General features: G+C 33.8%; 2 protein-coding genes across 2 annotated transcripts; one reads left to right on the top strand and one right to left on the bottom strand.

Annotated features, from left to right (window-relative positions):
* The first annotated feature begins 627 nt into the window (after window positions 1-627).
* LOC120344605 (uncharacterized) lies at window positions 628-4530 on the top strand. The gene is made up of 3 exons (XM_039413901.2): window positions 628-886; window positions 2596-2742; window positions 3389-4530. The coding sequence occupies exons 1-3, from the start codon at window positions 685-687 to the stop codon at window positions 3598-3600; spliced, it is 561 nt and encodes a 186-aa protein (XP_039269835.2). The 5' UTR covers window positions 628-684; the 3' UTR covers window positions 3601-4530.
* A 4763-nt stretch (window positions 4531-9293) lies between these two features.
* Window positions 9294-24397, bottom strand: LOC120344984 (annexin A4-like). The gene is made up of 7 exons (XM_039414335.2): window positions 24259-24397; window positions 22222-22316; window positions 21579-21725; window positions 15908-16057; window positions 12445-12621; window positions 11160-11348; window positions 9294-10625 (listed from the first exon to the last, which is right to left on the bottom strand). Exons 1-7 carry the CDS (start codon window positions 24365-24367, stop codon window positions 10470-10472), a joined length of 1023 nt encoding a protein of 340 aa, XP_039270269.2. The 5' UTR covers window positions 24368-24397; the 3' UTR covers window positions 9294-10469.
* Window positions 24398-24432: the final 35 nt, after the last annotated feature.

Here is a 24432-nt window from a genome sequence, read left to right on the forward strand (position 1 = left end):
ATTTGATACTGAATATGTTTGAAAATTTAAATTCAACGATCTAAAAAGAATTTTAATTTGTGTATCAAATTTAGTGTTCTTCCGTGCGAGAGCTATAGATAATTGTATATGGATTTCGTGCCAATAAAGACGTCACAATGCATAAAATTATCTCGCGGATGTCTAATATTATTTGCAATAAAAGAAGAGTCGTGTATATTAATAAACACGATGCGTTTCCGAATTAGTATCTCGTGCAGTCATTTTCGTTGTGGCCACCTATAAAGAGTTATATGAAGAATCAGGGTTTTACGTCTAAAATGAACAGTAATATCATTTTAATGCGTCGGAATTTTAGTCCGTGATGGTTGTTTGCTTTTAGCGAGTTGCTATTGGGTTCTTGCATTCTATTTTTTAAACGGTATTCAAGTGTTGAGAGTTATATAAAAGTCTTAGTAATTTTACGCATGGAGCATTTCATTGATAAATCAAACAACAGAATGAAAATAAAGAAATAAAATAAAATATTGTAGGTGAAGAAATTCCATTGTGACACCTCATTCTAGAATTCAAGTTTCTACGATCGAGTTATAGAGTTCATTTCGACTGTAGGATGCATGTACATAATAAGTTTATAATACTCAAATAAAAATATTTTATGCAATTACAGAAAATAATAGGCAATATATAACTCTGAAGTTGCTAATGTTTGGAATTGCAAATCTAATGGGCGATAGACTACAAAGATTCTTCGGAATATTACCTTTCCTTGTTAATGGCTGTACGTGTGTTCTCATTGTTGTGTCATTGTCAACGACCGGATGGTTTTATCATAAAGATTCGAGTTATGGATTATTTCAAAGATGTTGGATTACGGAATCGGGAAGACGAGATTGTAAAAATTTAGGTAAGTTTTTTTTATCTTTTTGGCTGATTATAGGTAAAACGCTTTTACATTAAACATGGGATATATATCACAAATAAACTTAAAATAGTCCTGTAGTATGCGAACCAAGATGGCGGACATCGGAACGTAGTATGGGTACTAGGTTAGAGTTATGTCATAATTTTATTCCAATTTTCCGGTTTTTAATTCTATTACGAGTTTGGGGACTAGCCAAATGACTCTCGTAGTATTTGTACTTGAAATTATGGCCTAACCCTAACCGGGTACACATACAACGTTCCGGTGTCCGCCAACTTGGTTCGCATACTACAGGAGTACCAAACTTGATATGACAACAGGCTTCATAATCTTTGATGAAAGACGAATTAATGACTGGTTATTCACCTGATCTGTTGGGATATCTTGAGTTATGTTAGTAAATCTAATGTTTTATAGTATATAAGATGGGATTCAATTAGTGCCTTTGATGTGAACTCGTGATAAAATTTCGATAATTAGAATATATTGGATTAAATGTAGCGAAGTTATTCTTTACCAGAGTAAAACACTTGTATTTAGTTACCATAAAAATATTTAAAACTTTAATTAACTATTCGAAACTAGTATAAAGGTAACCGACAAGTACCTGTAGCACTTCACAATCATAATTAGTATTAATAACTCTTGATATTGTAGCCACAAATAAAAGATAATATTGATATCCATTTTGTAATTGTGGATTCGTATTTAGGAAATATTGTTTACAATATAACCACGTTTGGTTTCTTTATACATAAACATCAGTTTTTGAAATATGTCACGTTTGGTGATATATCGCTCATGTTAACTTTTTGACCGTCTGTATTGGTGACAGACATAACGTCTAGTATCGATTCCTATTTAAGCTACAAATGATATCTTTTTGAAATATGTCTTGTTGAACTTTAACCTATTAGGCGTCGGTATCCGAAGTCACGAATACAATCGAAAAATCTTTAATAAATTAACAATTTCATGATATCATTTCTGATGCAGGTAAGAAAATTAGGGAGGAATAAGAAATTGCATTTTTTGTCAAAATTCGAATATCTTTAGCTTTACTGATGATTACAGAAATAGAAAATATTAATGCAAGAAGGATTATTGTGTATGTTAAGATCATGTTTTACGTCATAGGTTTCGGACATTCAGTAAATTAATAGGCCACATCATTTAACTAGTACATTGCAAATTTTAACTTGATCTCAGGAGAAAGTTACTAAAGTTTTTAATAACTAGATTATTAATTAAAAAGATTAAAGAACATAAATGTAATAGTGTGGTCACTTAGGGTCTAAACTCATTAATTAAACATCCGTATTTACAAACGAGACATCGAAAATCGATCGATGAGAGCGTCATATCTGGCTCGATAATATCTATAATAATCAACAATAATTGCACAAACTCATTTCCGCTGGCAGAAGGACAGCTATCAAGTTTTATTTTATTGCGTTGTACCATTTGGCAATCAAGAAAGTATCGAAATGAATTACTTTTTGGCTGCCTGGCAATAGAACGACATATTAAATAGGGAAATTAAATCATTAAATCATCAATATAAAAGGACGTATGTCATCGTGGTACACCGATTCAAAAACTGAATTTAAAATTTTCAGTTTTTTTTTTCAAAATATCAAATTCAACGGAGTTAAATCGTTCAAAACTTTATCCATCTTTTTTATTTTTAGACGGTGGAACAGCAGAGAAAACAGCTTCAATATGCCTGCTGGTGTCATTAGTTCTGCATTTTGTGGCAACTGTAGTTTCATTTCTTGGACATGTTGAAAGTCGTAAAAAGAATTATAAAATTGCAGGAGTTTTTTCTACGATTGCAGGTGTGTTGTGGCATTTATTCCCGAATAAGAAATTTTTAGGAAATACCAATATTCTTCTCTCAAACACACTATGAAGGATAATGTGAGAGCAGTGATCTCACGTTCAATCAATTTTTAACTTTTTTTCCGAGGAATCCAATAGTGACGTTTTAAGATTGCGCTTCCTTTTAGTTTATTGTGCACTCGATTTGTGGCGATATGATGGATATTTTACAAAAAAATTAAAGTTCATCCTATTTAAATAAAAATTATGCCAGTGGATAGATCTAAGTCAAAATAAGAAAACAATACCAAGTTTGCTTATCTCATTCGGCTAAATTCATGTTGTTGTCGATGCTGTCTTTTGGGGGAAAAATCGCCTTGCTGCCCGTATTTCGTTTATTTTTATTTTCAAATTCCTACGGGACCAAAAATTTCACCCATTTTTATTTTATTTTAATTCATGGGAACACTTCATTAACTCAGAACACGCCTCAGTCACGCTACCCGTCGATCTTTTTAGCAAACTTGTTACTCAATTAGACAGCTAAGGGCTTACAATATCGATACCGATTCGCGATTTTCGTGCCTATGCATTTGAGTATTGCCTATAATTATCACTATCAAATCGTTTCTATATTTACTAACAAAATTCTCTTATTTACAGTTTTCGTCATTTGTGGAGGTTCCGGTACATACGCGGGAATGGCGATTTTGTATACTGAATTCACACTGAGATACAGTTTTTATGTATCAGTGGGAGCTGTTGGAAGTTCACTTCTCTCAACTATACTTTCGTTCTCTATGCTGAGATTCGATGAAAATCCGAAAAAGATCAATATCAACGAATCTCTTACTGAAGTTACGGTGTTAACATGAAGCATTACATGGACATTGATTTCTGCAGAGGTAGAAATCAAATGTAATATAATGCGATTTTTGCGAGAAGCGAAAAAGAAACGCTACAGAAAAGAACGACAAGCAGAGAGAATCAGTGCCGGTGTGATATTGGTGAAAACAAATCGAACTAATATGAAAACTAACAAGTGTTTTGCTATTAGCATAACTGCCACACTGCTTTTGACAAATAAAGTGAATTCATTGATTCAGAAATTCGCAAATAGCGGTATATACAGGTTGTCCATAAAGTCTTAAAAATTTTTAAATTGCAAAGGGAATTGATCGATGCCATATATTGTTTTGGCCCTCACACTGGTTAAGATGTATTGAGAACTGACTTAATAACAAAATTAAAATTGTAAAGGAACTTTATGGACACCCTGTATATGTGTATTATTCCCAGAATATTTTACATAAACCTGCATGATATAAGTATTTATAACTTCTATTCCTTTGCTGATAGCTGGGTTTTTCAGAAGTCAAAAACATTTTTAGAGTTAAATGTCAATACAATCAATGTTTTGTTGTTTATACTATTGTCGTAATTGGTATTACATGATATATTACTATAACGTCAAACCACTGACCCTATTGCGACAACATTTTGGTGCTTCCTTTTTTTCGACGCGCATAAATATATCAACCCAAACTATAACTATAAAAATATCTCACTGAAGGCGTTGTGTGTTGGTGTGACACAAAAAAAGACAGAAACAATACAAGAATTGCTCTTCATGGGTGGATTGAGTTTTTGAAATTTTTTGCAAACAATGTAATAATGTAGTATTGTAATAAGTTGATATTATTTATGTTTAGGTAATAGGTCAGTATTATTCATTTATTATGTTTCAATTTTTGTTCTCAACTTTGTTTCAAATTCAAACTTTTTGTCGAAATAAAAATAAAATCAATGAATATTTTTTCTTTGTGTTTGTGCATTCCGTGGGATAAGAAACGATAGTTAATTTCGAATGGCACCTAAGGTCAAATTGAAACTAGCCTCTATAAAATAACAGATTCACTCTTTTCCCTCCCATTTATGTCTTTATTATCTACAGAAATTATATATGAGACTTAGATAGCTAGTAGGACGAACAAGGCTATAAATAATTAAAAAATGTAGACACAGGAGAGTTTGTTTTGTCATTGCTCTAAACCAGTGTTTCCCAACCCGAGTCCGTTTGAATGAGTCCGCAGCGAGCCAGAAATTCACTGCGGACTGAAAACGTTTTTGCGAAACTTAACTATCAGCCAATTTACGATTTAAGTTAGAATTTACATAAAAGGCAAGTCCATTCACATAACAATATTCGAGACTACAATTACTGGTTAATGAGTAGAACTGGACATATATTCGAGTACTCAACTATCAGAATAGCAATTTACTATTCGAAAATTTGGTAACAGTTGACGCGTCGCCTGATCAAACGATTGGATTTTCCAACTCACTTGATGATTTCCGACGAAAACACCCGAGTCTGCGCACGCTTCGATAGATACCTTAGTGGTGTTTCTCGCGAGTTCGAACAACGAGGAATAATTTTTTTTTTCTGGTAGGTGTCAATGGTGGCAATTCATATTTTTTAAATTGAAAAGCGGCAATACAAAATACTAAAAATAAAACAGAGAATACCATAAGTTTGTTTTATGATGGTCCGCAACCGATTAAAAACGCTTTTTTAGACATTGCAAATCGCAAAATTTCGGGTGCTACCCAGTGGCGGGATTCAAATTTTTTATCAGCCGGTTCCATCACAAAAGTCATATATTTCTGCCGGTTCTGTTACATGTTTTTTTTTAGTAAGGCTTACCGGTTCGCTGATCTCATAAAATTCCGTGAGACGGTTCTATAGAACCGGTGCGAATTGGCTGAATCCCACTACTGATGCTACCGTAGTATACGTACCAGGGCATTTTTCCTTAAGATTCCTTGCTTTACTGCCTCCACATTGGTACGTACAGTACTGGAGCGCCATAAGTGTTGTACGAACAGCTCAGATTTGTCGAATTCACAAAAATACGAGTCAAAACAAAATATAATCGGGCACTACCACGCGTTGCTTTTATTACACAACTGCAGATTAAAATCACCACAATTAAATTAATAGTGAAGCAAGGCGACGAATTTGTATTTTTGATTTACTAATATACTTTAAATATATTTTTAATAAGTGATAAATCAAGTTGTAATTTTTGGAACTTTATAGCAGATAGTAATATTTTTCTAACGACGATAACAAATTTGCAAGATCGCAAAAATATGTATCAAAACGAAATATAATTGGGTAATATCATTCTCACATTAATATGTTTGCAGATTGCCGAGGCCTTTTAAAGAAGTGATGCTTTCATCTTGTCGTAAGTCGACGCAACCGTGGGTTATCATGAACACAATTAAATTAAAAAGATATTTTATATTCTCGTCGTGGTCATGGATTGAACATTGAGCGACGGAAACGGCCATTATACACTAAAAAAGTCGGCTCTTTTAACGAGCACGTAATTGCTTTAATTGCATCTTCACACAGAGTACGGTAGCAATAAACGCACCTTGAGTCCGCAGAGGTTTTCGCCGGTGAGAAAATAGTCCGCGATCAAAAAAGGTTGGGAAACGCTGCTCTAAACAAACATTCATATTGTACGCCAGGAAAGCAGGGAAGTATTGGGTTTACCACTGTTTTTATAGTCAATGTTGTCTGATCGCCAGATTGACAATGACGTTTATTAATCAGAAATACCTTAACTAGGATGCCAACATATTTAAGGTATTGTAGCCATATTCAACAGGCTAACATATATTTTACATAAAATGTTTTTCGTTTTTACCATTGTGCAAAAAATTATTTTGTAAATACCGATTTCAATTATATATTGATATGATTCTCGCGATTTTTTCTGCACGCTATGACGTATTAATTGTATGACATAGATAGGACATTCTCAAATAAATGATTGGAGAAATGTAAAAAAAATGTAAATTTGCTGCCTCAAGATTTCTTGATCAACAGCATAGTAACCAACAGCTTCTACGTGCGTGCTTTCCGTTTTTGTACACGAGCATCGTGCGTTGCCAGTTTTATTTTCGATAAAACGTTTCTCAAATCTAACATTTCGGAATTTCTTTCCTGTTACGTATTTGAAACTAATAACTAATATGCAAATTAGAAAACATTTAAATAACTATTTCAACTTAGAAGATAGACATAATAAATGAATGTAACTAAATAAGACAAAACTAAGAAGAAAAAGTTCTTACAAAACCTAAAAAATCAAACTCAGAATACATAATTTATAGTTTATAAATGAGACTCGACCAAACTTAAATTATTTAGATTTGTTAGAATCAAGCTTAATTTGTATTAACGAGGCAATATATTATGGTTTGATATTTAATATGACTAAATAAAATAATTCAATTATTATTTCACGTTTGGTCAGGCATTTTTAGGGTTAAGTATCTCCCTTGGCGTGTAGAAAAAATCATATCCATCTTTTCGAGAAAAATAGTCACATATTGAACACTATATATGTTGATTTGGCAAGATAATCTGCTCTAAGCAGGTCACAGGCTTGCACTCACTCAGTAATATACGTTACCTCATTCACAAGCAAAAAGAATCATTTTTGAGTAAATTTACCGTCGACCACTTAACTGCCGAAAGCTAATGAAAATATACATATCTATTCTATTATTAAAAAAATGCATTGCAAATTATCAATTTATGATGGTCGGTAAACGCTGATGGAGGCGAATCAGTTCAGGTTAAACAGTCCAACCAGACGAAAAGTTGTAAAATTAACGAATTCCCTATAATTCGAGTTCTGTGAAGAAGAGAGTACATTGACAGTAAACGCAGCTTTCAATACACAATTCACCTTTTATTTGTATTTTGTGTAAAAACTTCGGAATGAAACAGAAGATACCAAATAAAAGAAGAAAATGGCTGCTTATATTTTCACATAAACATATGTTAACACAGCAAGTGTCTTGAACACTGTTTTGAATAAACATGATTTGGAAAATGGGGCATATTTATATAAACTTATCGAACTTCTAGGTAGGTTTTTATTATTAATATAAAGCACACTTCTGTTTCCACGTAATATCAAATATAAACTTAGAAAGGTTGTTGATTAAACAAATCAGTCTAATTTAAAGTTGAAAGTTTCCTATCGGAAATATACTTCCTATTAATACACGCATTAATATCGGTATGTACATATAAGGATGCATCAGTCACAATGATATATCTAATATAAGTGCAATGGTACAAAGTTGATGAAATTCGAGTTCATGCATGGGACACGCCTTTGAAACAAGTTTTGTTCTTCACGCATGTTGAAATCGTGATATCTCGTGAAGTACTGTTAGACAATGGTAGCTAAAAACCCAAAAATATTCTGTAAAAGATTTAGTCAACGATCCAACAAGTAGTTTTTTTACGTTGTTTACATAATTAACTGTGAATCTTAACAGTCAAACGTCCTGTTGTGTTCGTTTTGTTTTTTTTAATACTAAGGGCACTGCTTGTATCATTGTTGTGAATATTATCCCCAAATATTAGTAATCGGAACCGTGGAACGATTAAGTTAGATTTTATGTATTTTCGAAAACTTTTTCAGTTTTTCGACTTAAAAATAAAGATATTTGATATTTAAGTCTTTTATTTAATCCTCACTCAAATGTCTCTGCCTAATTTAAAAGTGTACATAGTGGCAAATTCTTCTGAAGTTCAAACATAAAATCATTTCAAAAATTGTTTGAATTATCGAACGTGGGAATTGACATCAAGGAAATTCTCAAAAACAATCCAGTATGACGGGCTGTTACGCAGATTAGACATTAGCGGTTAGACATTAACCAATTGCGTTAAGATCAATCGCCACACCTCCTTTTGTAAAGTGGTAATGTTAACTGTTAATATTTGTAACATACAGTAAATGTTTTTGGGAAATATACTACACATTTTATTTGTGTTGTAATTACATGTTTCGCCTTTTTTATTGCCGACATTTTGTTCGCATATTTTGCATCGATAACACGAGATATTTGAACCATTAGATAAGAGCAGAAATGATCGATAAGTCAGGACTTCAATTTTGAATATTACAAAGCACTCTCTCACCGTCTAGCGTTTTGATACAACAACCAGATACTTACGGTGCGATATTTAACGTTGCATGATTTCATGAAATTGACTGGCTTTCGAGCAAAGATAAGCAGAAGCAGCTAAAATGAGCTAATGACTTTTAAAACTTTTGCACGATAGTAATTCTTTTGTTTCAGTATCATCAAATTCATTTTTGTCGCTAGAGTGGATGGCCAGTGTTGAATAATGGACTCAAAGGGCGCTCCAGAAGCGTGTGTACCAATATGAAGGTAACTAATTTTGTTTGCCTATTTTACACCAAGTTGTGTAAAGGGACTGAATGGGCAGGAGGTATATTCACTTTACTAACACAGACAGTCCTCGAATTCGTAATAGAACTAAAATAAGGAAAATCGGAATAAAATTATGTCTTAACCCTAACCTGGTACATACGCTACGGGGGTATCCTTATAAGAGCTTTCGCTTGTCATCTACAATCCACAATTTCAATATGGTTAGCTCAACGAGCAATCCACCCAGTGCACTCACGTTGTTGACAAAAGCATTAGTGGGATCAACTAATTTGGTTTGTCTCATTCAGTAATTTATTTCACAAAATTGTTAATTGTAGTATACTTGTAAAAAAGTTCCACTTTAAAGTATTTTGCAAAAACTATTACTTTGTAGATTTATATCTCACTCAGTTTTTTCTAACTTCTGAGTGATTTGAAAATTCTTACATAAAAATCGTTATTTGTTTAAGCGCCAAGCAACCATTGTCAGGTCATTTCTTGACACTTGTATAGGTTTAGATTGCATTCCAAACAACCAACCCAGATATTTCAAAAAATGTCAAAAAACTATATTTTGAGAATTATTCCACATTCAATTCCAGGATAAAACGCACTTGATGATGGCAATAAACAACATATTTTCCACTATCAGTAGTTGAGTGCTTTCAGGCAGATTTGTTTAAAAAATTAACAAAAAACAAATTTTTCATGTAAACGATTATGCACCAGGCGAGTAGAAGTAACTCCAGTCACCTTGCTATTATGATACACGGATCAAAATAAAATATTCGATTCGATTTCATCAAAAAAAGATACTAAACCAATTAATATTCTTCCAAATTTAATTTTGAAAATTTCGAAACAGGCCGGATACACAATATTCTTAACTGAAGTAGCGTAATAAGTAAATCCATCTATGCTTATCAAATGACTTCCTCAAAGAATAGAAATAGAGTAAGGAATAGAACACAATGAGGAAAATTTATTCAGAGCAATATAGAGATATTGTGAATATTTAAAAAAATATGACACCAGTGCACGTCCATTAATTCCAGTCAACAAATCCAGCCGCTTGGAAAGTTTATACACTAAATATATCTCGAGCCAAGCATACTGCTTGTGCTGGACAATTTCGCTTGTTGACGGCCAAAATTGTTTTCCGTTCAGAAAATATTATGATCATGTATTTTAAAAGAGCTAGAGATGGAAATCGAGCAAGTTTATACCTAATTGTAGTTTTGTGTTTTACCGGAATATCATTTTGCACTGTTAGATTGTGTTTACATCACAGACTGCACCAATGGCCTAAGATATTTGAATATTATAAGGCCCTGTGAATACTTTGAAATCTTCATGGTTGAAGTGTTATTTATTATAGTGCAATGTAGTTTTGAAACCATCGGCTCGATTCGGTTTTGACCAGTTTAATCTGGATTAATCCAGAACTGTTATACTTTGCGTCAAACTAATGAGTAATCTGTTGATTGTCTTTTTCGCCATTTCCTTGTATTATTGCAACGAGCAATTTTTTGTATCCACCAGTTGCATGGCTTTTAACTTTATTGATGAGAGATTTTCCATATTTCTTCTCGTATATTTCTCTGATATCTGCTAGGTCGATCTAAATGAAAATCAAAACGGGAATCCAGTTTTTGTTGCTAAAAGTACAAGACTTTATATCATTGATGCCATCAATTACATACACGAGTAAGCAAAAATTGAAAATGATCAGATTTCAACTTCTAAGGGGGTGGTGGTTTTACGATGCATGTACTTGACGGACGGTCTGACAAAATATCTGCTCTTGGCACCACGCCTAGCACACGAAAACGAAGACGACCCAAACAAGTATGTCAGACAATGTTAATGACAGCGGACCTCAGCATGTCTCTGTTTTTCAAAATGTCACAGAATCGGGCCAATGGCGTCGATTTGTGAAGAGTGGCTCATCAGCAATGGCCATCACGTTTAAAATAGAGTACTGGACAATATAGTAGACTATTTACCACTTTGCATATTAGGTATTGCTCGGAGTCTAAATTTTTGTCACCGGTTAGCAAACACTAATTTGAGATATTCGAAAATCATCATGAATGTAGACGTAGTCCATATCACCAATGCAAAGCTATGACTCTAGATTCTAGGCCAAACTTACTTCAGATCTTGACACCACAATTCGAGTCAAAATATCATGTTTTGTTGTAATTCCCTCCATACTTTTGTGCAAGAGCTCAGCAAAAAATTCAGGAATACTGTTTGCACACTTCACCGTCCATTTTAAACCTTCTTCGACATCGCCTGAGAATTCTCGTTCTATGAAAGCATTGATGTCACTTTTTGTAACCTGCATAATAACAACAATTTCAGAATCATCAAAAGTCTATACTATTTGATTTAGGAGTAGTGCTAGGCATTCTCGAATACCTTGTGATTTCAGAACCAAATCGAATATTTTTTTCGAATGGAATCTCGAATATTTGGGATATATAATTGTAAGCGAATTTTTCTTTGTAATTGGTCCTGTCAACAGAAGAATTACTGAAGACATAGAATACATCTCTCAAATAGATTACTGAGCGTTCACACACAATAACAAGCACGTTTTATCAATAACTCTCGACAGAGAGTCAGAATCTCAGAATTGCGTTGAAAATATATGGCTCCCATAATAAATGGGGAATTCATCTCGACCATTGGCAGAAAGAAAAAAAAAACAAGATGGCGGCAATTCAAAATTTTGCTCTGAACCGATTCGAATAATTTACTATTCGATTCAAATAGTCAGTTCGAAATGCCCAGCCCTATTCAAGAGTCTTGCTGCACACTAACACAAATGTAACGTTTTGTCTGACCAGGGTTAGACTTTTTTAGACAAGCATTTTTCAACTATGATAATAAACGCGATAGGATGTACATAAATAATGGTTAGCAATTGTTGAGTTAGTTTTCAACAGAGAAAAAGAAAATTGGGGTCAGTACAAGAACAATAAGGAAGTCAAATTTTAATTTTAAGAGCAAAGAGGTAGTTAGTCTTGCATAACCCCAACTGATAATCAAAAGTCTGCCTTGATTTCCACTTATTGAGGTTTTCAGAAGAATAAAGTTAAGTTCAAACGAGAGATAACGAGAGTAAAAATGAAACTGGTAAAAAAGTTCGTGAGGAGAAAACAAAAATGTACGAAAGTCAACAAGTATTGGGTGATAATGATACCGAAGAATTTATTTATTTGAGCTGGTTTGTAAGGAACCCAATTTCACTACATAAGCGATTTTATTTGAGATCAAATTAAAATCTTAATAAAATAAGCTCTTCTGACTATGTTTGTAGTCGTTGGGACGAGAGCAATGTTCAAATATATGGGCACAAAACGATTGGTGCATTTTGAGTCCAAAACTTTTTTAGACATTTATTGCTGCAGTTTCGTATTTAAAACACGGACCTCTTTATAAGCTTCAAAAATCTTCCTCAACTGTGGAAATCCTTCACAACAACATAAACCAATGAAGTCGAATCTTGGTTGGTCTGTTCCTCGTAGTTCAGTATATGTTGAATAAATCTGTGATGCCACATGTCGGGCTTTATCTGCATCGACCGATGAAGAGGGAGACCTTTTCCCCTGGAAAAAAATTAAGAATAGTTAAATTGTGATCAATGGTAATTGATAAAATCTAGTTATAAATTTAGGAAGTACTAGTTTTTGTATTATTAACAGTTTATCAACAACTTATCAAGATGTTAATGTTAGGTGTTGAAACAGCGATATCAACTGTATTCAGGATAAACATTTTCAGATCTCAGTAATATTTCAGGACTAAAAAACGGCAATTTGATAACACACATTTCATAATACAAAAAAAATCGAGGAACATTTCAGAAAAAATGAAATGTAAAAATCACTGGCACGTAATATTTTAAACATCATTTGAGTTACGGTGTGCCTTCAGTACATATTATCGACTCTACTTTACTATCTGTACACTTTGGGCTTTGAGATGAATTTTCCACTTGTGGTTAAGTGCGTATGACACAGTTTGAAGCGTATTTTGTGCAAAACTTTATTGAATCGGTTTTCTTCATATAATCATATTTCAAGGTATTTACTTTAAGGGCTTGGTATAGAAATATGAAGAACAATAGAGGTTGGTCTGGGAAACGATATCCTACAGTAAAAGGGACGATCTAATGCAGGCTCGGCGAAGTGGCTCATTGTGTTTTGCGTTAGAAACATATTCGCCATCGCACCTCTTATTACCCTACTTTAGTTCGCAGGTTCGAATCCCGTGGGGAATAATATGGCGAGAGAATTGCAGGACTTCTCGCCGCCGTAGGGTCGTTCACTTGACTGCTAGTCGGTTATGGCCTCCTCTACTATCAGGTCCATGCAAAACAAATGTCTGGCTAACCAATTCCATACCCGACATGGACTGGTAACCAGACGAGAGGTACTCGCATCATTATGAAATTCATTTTAAATGCACTGAGAAAACAATTGAACTCGGAATCTGATTCGACCATGTTCCATTATTGACGAATTTTAGTCATTACTTGAAAGCTACTCATTAACAGTGACTGACCTTTGATGTTTGATCACCTCTGCACTGACTTCCATGCCTATTCATAAAAAATTCATGACAAAATGTCTCTCAAGTACATTTAGCCGAGATTTACGGCGCTTTATCGCGTTAACCTTAAAACAGCACTTTGTTTAAAACAAAATAATCTGTCTCATTTAATAATAAAAGCATGAAGAATTCGGAGCATGAAATTGAGTTTTACGTCAGATTCGCCGGAAATTTGCACAAGTAATTTTATGGTTTTATTGGTTAGAATAAAATTTAAGCATTCTGATAATGGTAAACTCATTGTAATGAGTAACTAGCAATTAATTTAACATATTTAACATAATATAGTCTTGGGTAAAAATCGCGAGGCAGGTTGGCTTGAGGATTTGGTTTCTGCGACACCAACTACTTATCCTTTATCTATGCTTTTGTGCCGGCGGATCCGTATGCATATAATGCAAGGATGCTGTAGCAAAAGTAAAGATAACTATCCTAAGTTGTTCCATTTCATAAGCCATAGGGCATCAAAGAAGGGTTGAAACTAAGTGCATTTGGGCCAGGATTTTCGGGCTTGATTTTGAATCAACAAACAAAAATGTTTTCTGAACTTTCTGAACTATGGCGTGTTCTATATTTTGTACATTGTTGCAGGTTGAAAGGAAAATTTGGTTTTTATTTGCCTGCAGGCCTCTATTTTCGGATTGTGGTAAAAATACTATAACTGGTTGCAAGCAAACGTATACATTTATCTCTCCTGGGGATATTTTGTTTCATTTGGCTGGACGTCTTTCGACTAATTTAATATAAGAGCACTTTTGTTAATGTCCAAAGCTATTAGTATATTGGGTTATGGTGGGAGTGATTAACTACACGAGTATTAAAATTGCTTGTTTAGACACGAGATCACGAGTCTGCGTTCATCATCAGTTTTAATTTGATCACTTGAGTGCTAACGTGACTAAAAAATTGTAAGATTAACTTAAAACTCGAAGTATTTCATTTGAATTGCTCTGTAACATCGAGCCTTCCATATTCTTAGCCATGTATGACCATCGTTTTCATAATAAAATTAAAAGATGAGCACTCAAACTCAATGTGACCTATCAAAGATGGATGCGTTTGCAAATACAGTTAACTGCTAAAATGCACCACAGTCCTGGTACAGCAGATCAAATGCATTTCATGTATTATTTAAACTGTCAAAAGTAACCCATTTTACGATCAAATTTCATCTTAAGGAACCCTCTAATTATGTCTGGAATTTTTCCTATTAATGCACCCAAGTGTGTTGTATCAATAATTAAGAAGTTAGTTAATGCATTGTTCCAGCGAAGCGGTAAATTCACTCAAATGTAGTCATGGTGATCTTTTGCTTTTTTAAACACTTTTTGTGTGTTTATTCTGAATACCTGACTATGTATGGTAATGGCAAGAAGCTTTGTAACATGTCAAATGGGAGCGTTAAACTTTCAATCAATGTAAAAGCGCTTTTTGCTTGTGCTATGTGGAATATCAGCAATAATTTCGGAAAGATACTCAACGGTCTTGAGTTTCCATACCCAATTTGAATTTAAGTAAATCGCAATCCATGAAACGAGAGGAATAATTTAATCCAAAAACTTCAAACCATCCTCGAGTTAATTGACAATGAAATCTATTTTCAACAGAATTTAACGTATAGATAATTGAAAAGCGTTTTGGAATTGCATTTTCAATTGCTTCTGACAATTTTGACAGATATTCTTCAACGCTACCAAACTTAATTATCCAGAGCAGATTGAAATTTCGATAGAAAATTGTTCCGAACATTTAATGAATATTGATTGAAAAGATGTTGGCTGTTGAAAGCCGCGTTAAACGAGTATTTCACTCAATATTTAAAATTTGTATTTTCAAGCTCAAAATATCAAACGTCTAATATCAAAACGACTTTAGATACAAAGACAAAATTGCTAAATACGATGATAGGGTAGTTTTTTTGGAACCATTTTACGATCTTAAATAGAATAAATTTAGAAGGAAACATCGCGCTTGCAAAAAACAATCAATTCATGAACATAATCTAACCACAGCTGTATTGCCGCCGAGTTGAGAAATGGGTACTTCCGGAGTGTGTGTACCAGGTTAGGGTTAGGCCATAATTTTATTTGATTTTCCTTATTTTAGTTCTATTACGAGTTCAGGGACTGTCTGTGTTAGCCAAGTGAATATACGCCCTGCCCAGAGGTTTCAGTCCTTTTACACAACTTGATGCAAAGAGGGCGAACAAAATTAGTTATGTTCATATTGGTACACACACCTCTGAAGCGCCAAAAAATGTGCTTAATTTGAAAAACTTACTCTGCTCAACGTATACGTGAATTTTCTGAAATCTCCACTTGTATCGTCTGCTACGTCATCTTCTAATGAAAGCTTAAATTTTCTGGAATATTCCTCTCTGATTCCTTGCATTTCAGCTGCTGTTCGGGTAAGGAGAATTTCAACAAGACACTGAAATAAGAAAAAACACTGATGTCCCTACTTTTTGTGCAAATAAATCAATCAAATCTATTTGTTTAAAATTGCAACGAACAACGACCACAAACTGATAAAAAAAATGTGGCATTTACACAGATATATTTTTTAAGATAAAAGATTGATATATAACAAGAGAGCAATGCTCAAATATATGGGCACGAATGCCGAATCAAATCTTTTACAGTACCGGTAGTTTGACGACTAGATTGCTGAAATGCGATTGCGGAATCGACACACAATGCACATTTTTTTGGTCACTCAGCCAAACAAAACTTAAAAGTGAAAAATCTCCTAGAGCCCACAGACATTTTTGAAATAAATAAAAGTGATAGTCTTCTGGCAAAAATACAATCTTCAAATACAATTTCAAAGCAATTGGTTTAGTAATCATGAAGAAAAAAAAATAAACGACAGCAAGAAGAACAATACTAAAAACATCGACAATTTTAACACAACGATCCATAGGTCTACTCCGTTTCAATGTTTGCAGGTATAAGATGACATGTTAGTTCATTTGACATTTTTATCGATATATATTACAGCAGTTGACAGTTATTGAATCATTGAAAGACAACGAAATCGTGTTAAATGGAAATATTTGAAGATTATATCAAAATGTCCTCCAATTATTATTCTATTCGCGGTTTAAAAAACCAACCAATTTTCAACGTCATCGTAAAATAATCCAGAAAATCCGGCCACACCGGTAACGATATGGAACGAGTAACAAAGGGTCTTAAGTTCAACGAGAGAGGATTATACACGTAAGCACTTAAATCTTAGTTTAGTCAACAAACTAACTGTTGTGATGTAGAACGGTGAAGTTGAATATTCCTTTCCATAAATATGCTTCAGCTGAATTCTACGAAAATGCTCGCGTGTAAAAACTTGAAAGATTAGTCTCTTAGATAGTTTTTGGTATGGTTAACTATCGAACGGTAAAGTTAAGTATTGCACCCCATAAACATAGAGCTCGAAATATTCCTCATCGACATTTTACAAGAATGTTTGTGTGGAAACACTTGAAAGATTAGTCTCTTTGATGATATTTGGTGTGACACCTATAAGGCCGTAAAGTTAATTATTGCACTTCATGAACATAGAGCTCAAAATGGTTCTAATCGTTCTAATCACCATTTTACAAGAATGCTTGTGTTAAAAAACTTAAAAGATTAGTTTCCTAGAATAGTTTCAGCCATGCTCCAGTAGATCGATTAAATCTACTATCTAATGGACATTATTGACCGCAGTAGACGCGTTGGACACTGTATGTGTCATTTCTCATTTGTGTTTGTAAACGAATAAACGTCTTAAAAGCTGGAATATTGAAAATAATTTTGCAGTGCTGTCATCAGCAGATAGTATTTGTCAGAGGCATATTGATTTGACATAGTAATTCTTGAAAATGTCAAATTAAATCGTATAACCCATACTGATGTCAAACATGAATACAAAATTATAGGATTTCGTAATTTAATGTACCCCAGCCATTTTATCAAAACAGATATTGATGCATTATCGTTGCAGCTTACGTGATGTATTTCACTGTGTGGTACAATCTAAATCGGTCATGGGCAAACTATGGCCCGCGGGCCAAATCCGGCCCGTTGGGTAATTCAATCTGACCAGCCTGATTCAGTCACAACCAAACCGAAACCGAATTTTGCTGTTTTCGCTAAAAAAAAATAACCCAAGCAATTTGACTGCGATTAAATTTAGTTTGTGCACGAGGTTTATTGTTTTCCACTTTTGTCACACTTACACGGCCCGCTAGTCCAGCTAGGTGGGCAAAATTTTTGGCCCCTGGTGCAAAAATCTTGCCCTCCCCTGATCTAAGTGATAGTCCATTTTTAATCCTTATAGAAGGTAATATTAATCTCAAAATATTGGATTTATTAGCCAATACCAAGCGAAATTGTTTCTCCCCTAATACTTTAATTGGAACATTCTTTTTTGGGTTAACAGGATGTTGGTATTCCTTCTATGAACAGTGCGTATAAAAATATTGCCCCAAAATATATACAATTAATATATAGAGAAAAAATATTAAATACAATTCAAATTCTCTATTTTGAAATGTATAATTTGTATACACTCGAAAAGTTTCATGAGAAAACATTTCAGGGTGTAGATTTACTGGTAACATGATGTAACTTGTGCAATTTTGCAAAAATTTGAGTTGAGTTTTCCAAATGATATAATGACTTTCCATGACATTATAGCCATGTCATTCATGATATGGGAAATGACTATTGAACAAGACATTTGATCTTTAGAAACAGGAATTCTCAAACAATATTACAATGTCCAGTAGCATATGGTTTGACAGTGTTGACAGGTGTTTCTGATGTATCAGAGCATATTTGAACAACTCGGGTTTTTCGCATCACGCATTTAGACTTGAACCGCCAAGGGTTTGATTGTAGAAAAAGATTTGTTTTGCGTTTTTGTACATTGTCCTCAATCCAAATTTTTCGTCACACAAAAGACAGTTCAAATTTACTTGTCGATTATCTTCAATAATCAAATATTTAGAAATTAAGAAAGGCGTGGTTTTCCAGATGCCTCGAAATTTATGAATGGAAAATAAAGCATGCTTTGCTGATTACGTGACGGAAAACATCCCCAAGTGCGTCATATCAAATTCTAACAAAAAAGTATTTTTTACATATATTTCTTGGTCATAACCGTATGACAACTGGTAAACAAACAAACCTATGCCATGTGGAACGAAGCATTATTTACGATTCGTTCGTGGTATTCAGTCTTTAAAATCAGTTTGACGTTTAATACTGTTCGTTACATGAGCAATAAAAATGAAGTCGAAACAAATCGTTTGCCTTTCTCCTCTTCGGCTATTATATTTGGAATTATTTCAATTCAATTTGTTTATAGTTAAGGTTGTATTATCATATTGCACTATCTTGATCTAATTTTACAAGTATGATATAATTTACAAATTGAGCGTTTTTAACAGAGTAAAATTTTTTTGATAATGTTTAAGGTCAAAACAGTATGAATTTAAAATAAAATATATATTTTCACGTGTTGATCGAACGAGAAAGTACATCTGACCAAATATCTTCGTGCCAAGTAGGTACTTAATCATGAAAAAGCGCGATCGACTAATTCCAAAGATTATTTTTACGAGTATTCTTGTTTTTTTGTAATTCTCTAATCCTCAATTCTTGTCAAAGCACATCATAACAAAGGATTCAGACGTAAAAACACGTCATTCGAGTGAAACACTGTGATAACCACGTTTCCCTCGAGATTTAGAAACACAAAAAGCGGTCGATCGATAAATTTATTAAACCCTTGAAATGTCATAATGAGATTAGAACGCATTGTTAAAGATCCGGGCCGGATTCACGTAACATAGCAAAAAACTTATCATTTTACTAATACAGCCTCGAAATAGAAGATTGAAAAACTTTTCTCTCTATAGATATTTTGAATCATCAAATATAAAACATGAAGTTAAATATTATTTTGGCAAAGTTGCCGTGGCATATGTTTCGCATTTCCTGGTTTTTGTGATGCTAACATACTGTAGGTTTGTGAAAATTAAGTATCTCGGAAATATAAACAATTTAACAAAACAGTACATGAATGGGACGTCAATGGCCTGGCCTCTTTTGTGAAGGACGTTATGGGCGGACATACAGACAAAAGTTTTTCTTAGAGTTGTACTGTCAACCAGGTGACTATGGGTACTCCCGAAGTATGTGAACCAAGATGGCGGACACCGGAACGTAGATGTGTACCAGGTTAGGGTTAGGCGATAATTTTAGGTACAAATACTACGGGAGTTACTTGGCTAGTCTCCGAACGTAATAGAAAGAAAACAAGTAATATTCTAATAAAATTATGGCCGCCCATGTAGTACACATACTACATTCCGGTGTCCGCCATCTTGGTTCACATACTTCGGGAGTACCCGATGTTTATGTATAAACTTGCCCTGTTGTTTCAACATTTGACCATAACCTAACATTTGTTAACGGACTAACTCGTGATCAGCATTGAAAGCGCAAGTGATATTTAGGCTGAATTTTTCCAGCCATTGTTGAGTAATTTTGTTACTGAAATGAAATTACAGTCGTCTTTACGATTCCAATCCGTGAAGTAATTTCAAGATCAAGGAAACGTTCATAAAATATTTATAAGTATAGCAAGAAATGTGAAGTTCAAAAGGTTTGTACATTGCTAAACTTGTTATTTAGGTGAAAACTAATTTAATTGGCCATGCCGGGAATGGTAAAATTTAGCAACGTTTTTGCGTAATTTCATGGAGATGAACAGCGAAATCTTCGATACCGATATTGGTATTCTACAGGGTGTTAAAAAAATAACGCAAAATTAACAGAAGTTAGGATGAAATGCTATTTGAAACATATAACGACTGACACCTTTTAACAGTATTGGATTGCGGTAAAATGACATTTAAACATTTCACGACTGACGCTTTTTAACAATTACTTTTTTAAGGTTGTCATGACGAAAAAATTTAGTATAATTTTGGGTAACTTTTTTAACACCCTGTCTTTCGCCCTCAGGTTGTGTGTCAATTCAGTTCAAATTTTGGACAATTTAAAAATTATCGTATTTTTGTCACACTTTTATGATACTTCCTGATTTTTGATTTCTCAACCCATAGCATAGAGTGATACAAAAGCTAAGCTAAGCTTTATGTAATTCTAAATTTTTCAGACACACTATAATTATATTCAAATTTGAATTATAGGAAAACGAAATACGAATGTTTATAGGTAAATATAGGGGAGAGAGTATCGTATAGCCATATGTTATCGGAAGGTCATTATGCCTACAAGGACTAATCCACGTCAAAAAATGAAAATAAAATAAAAATACATTCACATTGTTGGTATCTCTGTTTAACTAAATGCCTGGAGAAATAAGGAATGAAATTCCAAAATCGAAAATGAGATGAATTTACAAGTTTGCTAAAATGGAATTGGGTCCTGCTATGCAGGGTTTTCCAATTTTTGGGGGCCGTGGACCGCTATTTGTGAATCTTAGTTTTGCTGGATCCCCATCATATGTCGTATCAATTTGTCTGTCTAGCGAGGAACGAGAACGACAAACGAGAAAGGACAATATTTCATTTACAACACTACAACAAACACGAATTTAATTGTGACAGACGAGGTGACTCTCGATCTGTATCTTGTCATCATACTGATAAGAGCTGAAATGCTGCCTCACACATACAGGTCATTGCAAAAAGCGATCATATTTTAATTGCTTTACTCACAATAATTGATATTCGTCAGTAACGCTCAACCAAAAAAATACAATGACATTTTGATTGAAATCAATTAATAAAGATAGATCAGACTCTTTTCATATCGTTGCAGCCATGTGCCCTGTGCAGCCCTGTGCAGCCGGTCCCTAGTTAGGGAAACCCTGCTGCTATAGGATATATAGAACAATAATCACAATCTTGGATCTCGGGATAATAAACACTTACTCGTTCGTCAGTTCCAAGTCCTTTTGTTGCTCCTTTCAAAGATACAGCATCGTATACTAGGGGTCGTTGAAATAACGCGAGTAATAATTGTTTAAAATCTGGTGAAAATCGAATCTTTAATTCAGATTTGAATTCTTTGATGAGATCCTAAAAATAAAGTAGTAATAAAAATGGGATTTTTTATCCATATTCAAATTATTGACTCGTTTATTCTGTTTGATATATTTCAAAATTAGATATAGTAAAATGATGCATAAAATGTGTTTTCATACTTTTGAGAAAAATACTTTCAAAACCCGTATTTACTATATAAAGTTTTTCATAAATTTTCGGTTTTATAGTCGTGATTTTGGTATGCCTGAAGTATGCGTACTGAGATGGCGGACACCGGAACGTAGTATATGTACCGGGTTAGGGTTAGGTCATAATTTTATTCCAATTTCCTTATTTTAGTTCTATTACGAGTTCGAGGACTAGCCAAGTGACTCCCGTAGTATTTGTACCTGAAAGTATAGAGCGCCGTGATTTGAACTAAACAGTGGATCTAATGAAACAAATGTAAGGTCGGGTATATATCATTGCAGATATATAAACAAATATGATATTTCAAAAGTCGAAAATTGCATTTTAATGTTCGAAATACCTTTTGATAAAGAACAGTAAATTCTTTTTTTATTTCTTGCCTTTGTGCATTGTTACAGGATGAAACTATTTGAATGATTGCTTCTTCATCTGTTCCTAAATAATAAAAATAAAAAATTTGATTCAAATAACGGTTATCCCATAGTATGCGTACCAGATTAGAGTTAGGCCATAATTTTATTCCAATTTTCCTTATTTTAGTTCTATTACGAGTTCGGGGACTGCCTGTGTTAGCCAAGTGAATATCCCCTTGTCCATAGGTTTCTGTCCCTTTACACAAGTTGATGTAAAATAGGCGAACAAAATTAGTTACCTCCATATTGGTATACGAATAGTCTGGAGCGCCAAAATAACACCCATAACATATTTCTATTTGTGTCAATTATGTGACCAAGGATAAGGGGGAAATATATTTGTTGTTCACATTTGAATACTCGTATCAGGAACACTATTCCGCAGGAATTAGTATACAATATTGCCCATGTAACAAAAGCCCACTTCTAATGCAAAGTCTCAGGACCTCTGACACCGAGATCTCCAAATATGCTTCATGAAAGAAAAAATGAAATGGGGCCAACTCAACTCAAATTTTAAATCACTTTTTAGGCAAATTCGAGAAGAAAAACAATCATGAAATAAAAAAGTTTATAATTTTAACGAATTTCTGGGCAATATAATTTTCTTCAAAACAATGAATATCGTACAGTTAAATAAAAATTCTTCCCGGAAGTATGTATGCCAGTATACAAAATAATTTTCAGGCACGACATACTAAATTTTTGCGTTGATGCAACAATTTATTTGAACGAATATATTGCGTTTATTGCAAACTTCGTTGTATTCTTGACTATTATACAATTATAATAAATCACATGGAAATTAGATTAAACATGCAATTTTCGTGATAGCAATGTAAATTCTCTAAAATATTGATCTTACGTTTTAACGTCAAATGTTAAGTGAAAATTTCTCGCCAGAAAATCGACTTTTGCGGTTTTCGCGAGGAATATTGTCTTCGTACCACGACCTTTATGGATAATGCAGGCGAGAATTAAAGCAAAAAATATGTTAAATTTACAGCATTTCACAGAAAATTATTTACAAAAACCTGGGTGATTTGTCAGCTTTAAAAACCTAATTTTCGGGATTTTTTGCAAATGCAATTCTGTATGGAACTCGGGTCAAATACATGGTGTCAAATAAATGCACGGTTCATCATATAACGAAGATTTTCAATGGTTTTACTTGCATGTTGTAGTGACGGATCATATGAAGATCCCCCTCCAAACGTACTAGAGGGGGGAGGGGTTACTATGATCAAGCCTGGACGGGAGGCGACTAGGGGGTGGGTCTTCATATGAGCCGTAGTGACTGTAACTATATTTATGGTTGTTGTCTGGAATCCGTAATTACTACCAAAGGTCAAAACAATTTATTGCTTTTTTAGTGTACAGTACAGCTAATATGACAAATATTTACAAATGCCACGTGTAACAGCTTACAAATTCACACGTCCTGAACAAATATGCAAGACAAGATTGTCAAACTGACCGGCATATTCAATAGAATGCAGAAGGTCTCATCAACATGACACAATCAAGTTATTCAAGACAGATAACCATTTTAACAGGATTATTAGAACAAAGTGGATCTATGGATCGTTTTGATATATTGTTATGTTGTTGGGGGTTTTTAGTTGCTTTAGTTGGGGGGGGGGGGGGGATAATTGCTTTTCTCCGAAACCAACAGACCTATGAATTTCAAAATTTCATCGTTTAGATATGGGCGAAACCGCTAGAAAACAATTACTTATTGCTTTCAAATTTCCCGGGAGTCCTGAGAGACATGAAATTTCACTCCAAATGTTGCTGTTTTATTTGAATTGTTAGGAACACTTCTTAATACGTTTATTCCGTCACGCTTGTCCGTCGATCACTTCAGCCAATTCGGTGCTTGGCTAACGTTTTTTCGCATTGCTCTTCTGTTACGCACCAGATTCTAAATTAATTAATAATTTAGAAAAAAAAAAATAACAAACCTAGTCCATGTATTGCCCTCCATATAGATTGTGTTTCTTCTCTGACATTAAAGTCATCGTTTTTCATCATGGTACATCTGCCACGTTTTCCGCTCCTCCATGACGTCATACTTTTTTATACCGTTTATTATAACTAAAAACTGTCATACAGTAAAACAAAATTGAAAATTAGTC

The sequence above is a fragment of the Styela clava genome, chromosome 5, assembly GCF_964204865.1.
Source record: "Styela clava chromosome 5, kaStyClav1.hap1.2, whole genome shotgun sequence".
Classification (NCBI taxonomy): domain Eukaryota; kingdom Metazoa; phylum Chordata; class Ascidiacea; order Stolidobranchia; family Styelidae; genus Styela; species Styela clava.

Excerpts from the sequence above, each read along its gene's own strand:
- LOC120344605 (XM_039413901.2), top strand. The coding sequence starts at position 685 with ATGTTTGGAATTGCAAATCTAATGGGCGATAGACTACAAAGATTCTTC. Across the intron at positions 887-2,595 it reads ACGAGATTGTAAAAATTTAG|ACGGTGGAACAGCAGAGAAA; the intron begins GTAAGTTTTTTT and ends TTTTATTTTTAG. Across the intron at positions 2,743-3,388 it reads AGTTTTTTCTACGATTGCAG|TTTTCGTCATTTGTGGAGGT; the intron begins GTGTGTTGTGGC and ends TCTTATTTACAG.
- LOC120344984 (XM_039414335.2), bottom strand. The coding sequence starts at position 24,367 with ATGACGTCATGGAGGAGCGGAAAACGTGGCAGATGTACCATGATGAAA. Across the intron at positions 22,317-24,258 it reads GAGGGCAATACATGGACTAG|GAACAGATGAAGAAGCAATC; the intron begins GTTTGTTATTTT and ends TTTATTATTTAG. Across the intron at positions 21,726-22,221 it reads TTACTGTTCTTTATCAAAAG|GATCTCATCAAAGAATTCAA; the intron begins GTATTTCGAACA and ends CTTTATTTTTAG.